This window comes from Equus quagga, chromosome 14 (assembly GCF_021613505.1).
Source record: "Equus quagga isolate Etosha38 chromosome 14, UCLA_HA_Equagga_1.0, whole genome shotgun sequence".
Taxonomy (NCBI): Eukaryota; Metazoa; Chordata; class Mammalia; order Perissodactyla; family Equidae; genus Equus; species Equus quagga.
In genome coordinates, this window is record NC_060280.1 from 21,239,857 (window position 1) to 21,245,141 (window position 5,285).

General features: G+C 36.5%; 1 protein-coding gene across 1 annotated transcript; it reads right to left on the minus strand.

Annotated features, from left to right (window-relative positions):
- Window positions 1-3,881: 3,881 nt before the first annotated feature.
- On the minus strand, window positions 3,882-4,753 carry LOC124225272 (olfactory receptor 481-like). Its single transcript, XM_046637831.1, is given in 2 exon segments — window positions 3,882-3,926; window positions 3,929-4,753. Coding segments are annotated over 2 exon segments (870 nt in total).
- Window positions 4,754-5,285: the final 532 nt, after the last annotated feature.

The following is a 5,285-nucleotide window of genomic DNA, read 5'->3' on the forward strand; positions in this document are numbered from 1 at the left end:
TGTTGAATTAGTATTAAACCATTAAAAAATCTTTCTATGTATCAGACACAGTGCTATGAACTAAAGATAAATAGGTAGTCCCACATCCTTATTTTTACTCAACTACAAACCATTTTATGGTCATATTCATTACTCCACCCTCTTCCAGCGGAAGACTAACTCCTTGTTACCTTAGATCTCTGGGTTTAAGTTTATTTCACCATTGAAGCCCCTCCTGATACCATGGACTAAGTTATATTCTCCTGGTGAACAGTTTCAGATAACCATGAAATATGTTTTGCACTTATCACACTTTTAATTATACAGGTACTGTTGTATGTTATTGCTCAATATCTTTTTTTGCCTACTGTCCTACAACTTCCAAGAGTGAGGGGTCACATCTGCCTTGTTCAACACTTCATTCTTAAAACATTGCAGAGTGCCTAGTGCACAGCAATACTAAATGAATGAATAGTGAATAAATGAAGGATCTACTCAAAAATTTTTATTTTATTGTGTTAAGAACATTTAGCATGAGACTAATCTTCTTAACAGGTTTTTAAGCATACAATATGGTATTGTTAACTATAGGGACAATGTTCTCCAGCAGATCTCTAGAACTTATTCACCTTGCTTAACTGAAATTTCATGCCTGTTGATTAGCAACTCCCCATTTCACTCTAACATCAGCCCCTGGAAACCATCATTCCACTCTTGAGTCTACGAATTTGACTATTTTAGATACCTCATAAACTGGAATCATGCAGTATTAGTCCTTCTGTGACTGGCTTATTTCGCTTAACATAATGCCCTTCAAGCTCATCCACGTTGTCACGTACTGTAGAATTCTCTTCTTTTTTAAGACTGAATAATATTTCGTTGTATGTATATACCAAATTTTTTATCCATTTATCTGCTGATGGACATTTAGATTGCTTCCATATCTTTGCTATTGCGAATAGTGCTACAAGGAACATGGAAATGCTGATATCTCTTTGAGATACTGATTTTAATTTTTCTAGATAAATATCTAGATGTGGGATTACTGGATCATATGGTAGTTCTATTTTTGATTACTTGAGGAACCTCTATACTGTTTTCCATAGCAGCTGCACAATTTTGCATTCCCAGCAACAGTGTACAAGAGTTTCCTCTTTCTTCACATCCTCACCCACACTTGTCTTTAGTGGTTTTTTTTATAGTAGCCATCTCATTGGGGTTTTGATTTGCATTTACTTGATTATTAGTGATGTTTAGCATCTGTCCATGAACCTCTTGGCCTTTTCAATGTCTTTTTTGAAGCAATGTCTCTTCAAGTCTTTAGCTCATTTTTTAATTAAGTTATTAGTTATTTTGCTATTGAGATATATGAATTTTCCATATATTTTAAATTAACCTCTTATCAGATGCATGATTTACAAATATTTTCTCCCATTGTGTAGTTGCCTTTTACTCTGTTGCTTGTTTCTTTTGCTGTGCAGAAGCTTTTCAGTTTGAGGTAGTCTCACTTGTCTATTTTTGGTTTTGTTCCCTGTGCTTTTGGTGTCATATCAAAGAAATCATTAAAATCAATGACATGAAGGTTTTCCACTATGTTTTCCTCTAGGGTTTTTTTTTTATTACAGTTTTAAGTCTTATATTTAAGTCTTTAATCTATTTCAAGTCGATTTTTGTGTATAGTATGAGATAAAGTTTCAGTTTCATTCTTTTGCATGTGGATATCCAGTTTTCCCAGCACCATTTATTGAAGAGACTATCCTTTCCTCACTGTGTATTCTTGTTGCCCTTGTCTAAAGCTAGTCAACTGTATATGCATGGGTTTTTTGGCTCACTAGTCTACTCATTGGTCCATATATCTATCTTTATGCCAGAACCATACTGTTTTAATTATATGTTGTATGCTGTATGTTATTATGTATGTTGTATTATGTATGTTGTAGCATATGTTGGAGTCAGGAAGAGTGATGCCTACAGCTTTGTTCTTCTTTCTCAAGACTATTTTGGCTATTTGGGGTCCCTTGTGGATCCATATAAATTTTAGAATTGTTTTTTCTATTTATGTAAAAAATTCCATTGGGATTTTGATATGAATGCATTGAATCTGCTTTGGGTAGTATGGATACTGATATTTTAACAATATTAGCTCTTCCAACCCAAAAACACAGTGTGCTTTTACATTTGTTTTCATCTTGTTTAATTTCCCTTGTCAATATTTTGTAGTTTTCAGTAAACAAGTCTTTCACTTCCTTAGTTAAGTTTATTCCTAGGTATTTTATTCTTTTTGGTGTTATTGTAAATGGGATTGTTTCCTAATTTCCTTTTCAGATAGTTCATTATCAGTGTATAGAACTGCACCTGAGTTTTGTATCCTGCAACTTTACACTTTCAGTATATGTGTGTCCTTGATTCTAAAGTGAGTTTCTTGTAGACAGTATGCAGCTGCATCTTGGTTTTTTGTTTGTTTATTTGTTTGCAGGGAAAGATTCACTCTTAGCTAACATCTGTTGCCAACCTTCCTTTTTCTTTTTCCTCCGCAAAGCCCCAGAGCATAATAGTATATCCTAGTTATAAGTCCTTCTAGTTCTTCTATGTGACCAGCTGCCACAGCATGGCCACTGACAGATGATGGTGTGGTTCTGCAACCAGGAAATGAACCTGGGCTACTGAAGTGGTGAGAGTGCCAAACTTTTAACCACTAGACAATCAGGACTGGCCCTTGGATCTTGTTTTTTTACCCATTCAGCTACTCTGTGTCTTTTTCTTGCAGGGTTTAGTCAGGGGCAGAGAGAGAAAAAGTATGTGGGCCTAACATCCTAGTTTTTTGGTGTAGAATGTGGGAGCCTGAGATTTAGCAGACTCATTCTTTACTACTGAACTTATAAGAGTAGAAATTTAAAGCACAGGAAGAGAAAACTCTAGATGCCCAAATGGTCAGTTGTCTAACGAGCCCAGGGGTGGGGGGTCTCCCTGGGTCTCTGTCTAGTCCTGTGGCCGGCAATGTGTTTATTCAGGATGGCAATCTTTGAAGTGGATGCCTCAGCAATCAAAGCTTAAGTCAGGCAGCACTTGCAATACAAACAAAAAAGAAACCAACCTTCAAGCCTTACAGTACACATGTAAAATAAAGCAGTGACAGAAGTAGCAATGAACACCATCTTGATAGATACTATAAAGAAGGATTTTGGCAAGTATATTCCATGCCTGCATCAGCCTGGGTGTTTTAATCCATAATTCTATGACCCAGTAATACCAACCAGCTTGCTGAAAGAAAGTTCCACTGTGCCCTAATCACCAACTCTTACCACTCCCCAATTAGATGGGAATGAAACTTTTGTAAGACTTCAGCATCTCTATTTCCAAAGATTATGATAATCTTGTATATGAGAGGTCAAGATCTTCCAGAGAAAAATGACGTGGACTATCAACACTACCATAAATTCCAGTTCCATTGAGTATATGATGCTTTCCAAGACATGATGTTAATTTACAAGATGACATTTTAAAAATATGTAACTTAAGAGAAGACAAAGAAACCCTCTCCAATCACAGACTTCCTAAATAACGAACAAAAAGAGAAAAAGTGAAACTATATTCTACAAGTATCCTGGTCTTGAACTATACACATGTAATGTGGACCCAGCAAATTTTCATTAAAATGATATATTTTGTGACTTTAGAAAATTATAAATTAAAATTGGCATTAATCAACATACTGACATTTTTTATTTAAGATAGTTCTTCACATAAAATGATAAGACTAATAGAAGACGTAAATATCTATCACATGTTCCTGGAGCTATCATTTTGCAGTTTCTGAAACAACATCGGCTTTCCTTCAACATGACCAGTGTGTTCTAGCCATCAGTTTTCTCATAGCCTCTTTCACCTCTTTGTTCCTCAGACTATAGATCAGAGGGTTCAACATGGGGATTACGACTGTGTAGAACACAGATACTACTTTAATATGGGCAGGTGAGTGGCTCGACTTCGGTATGACATAAACAAATGTAACTGTCCCATAAAACAACATGACTGCAGTGAGATGGGAAGTGTAGGTAGAGAAGGCCTTATGCCTTCCCTTGGTAGAGTGCATCTTCAGAATCAAATGGAGGATGTATAGATATGAAACAACTATGATAAACAGTGTGATTACAATGATTGACCCAGCTGAGATGGCAGGAGATATTTCAGCAACATAAATATGGGTACAAGAAAGCTTCACTAGTGGTGGGAGGTCACAGAAGAAATGGTTGATTTTATTTGGTCCACAGAAAGTCAGGCTCAATAAACAGCTGGTAACTGATGAAGCATTCACACATCCACCCAGATAGGAAGCAACCAATAGGATGATGCAGACCTTGGGAGACATGTGGGTGGAGTAGAGAAGTGGGGAGCAGATGGCCACATAGCGATCACAGGCCATAGCAGCCAGCAGGAAGCACTCAGCTGTTCCAAAGATAACATCAGAGCCAAGCTGGGCTATACAGCCAGCAACAGGGATAGTAGTTCTCTCTCTTAGGAAACTAACAATCATAATAGGTGTGACTGATGTGGAATACCCAATGTCCACAAAGGCCAAATGGCTGAGGAAAAGGTACATTGGATTGTGAAGCTGAGGGCTTCTTCGGATTAAGATGATTATGCTGATATTGCCCAATATGGTAGCAATATAGATTCCGAGAAAAACCACAAAGAAGATGGAAAAAAGTGTAGGATCCTCTGTTAACCCCAAAATAATAAATTCTGTCACCATTGTGTGGTTTCCAGTCCCCATCTTGTTTCGAATGATGTCTGTTAAATAAAAAAATCAGTGGATACTAGAATAAATCGAATGATCTCATATATTTACTTCACATCCAGTCTATTAAAAAATCAAAATATAGATCTCACTTTTGTCTAATGCTTACACCTTACAAAATTTTTCCAAACTCATTTACATTATGCATGATTTGAGGATGTTAATGTCCATTATCTTGAGGCCAAAGATAGTCACAAAGGGACCAATGACTCAGATCAGAACAGTTAGCACTCATATTTACATCATTTGATTAATTTAGGTTGTTTATTGAACACTTACAATAATGATGTTTTGAGAGCCAGAATGGTCAAAGTGCTTGACCTTACGCTGGTGTTTAGCCATATCCAATTTTCTTCTATTTCTTGGTCATATTGGAAACCTCACTTCCAAGCTCCCTTGCAGTTAAATGAGGCTTTGAACAGTACATTCCAATGGGCTATGAAAGAAAATATCATGTGTCTCTTCTAGGTCAATTTAAATTACAGTTGGCAACTCTCTCTTCCTCTCC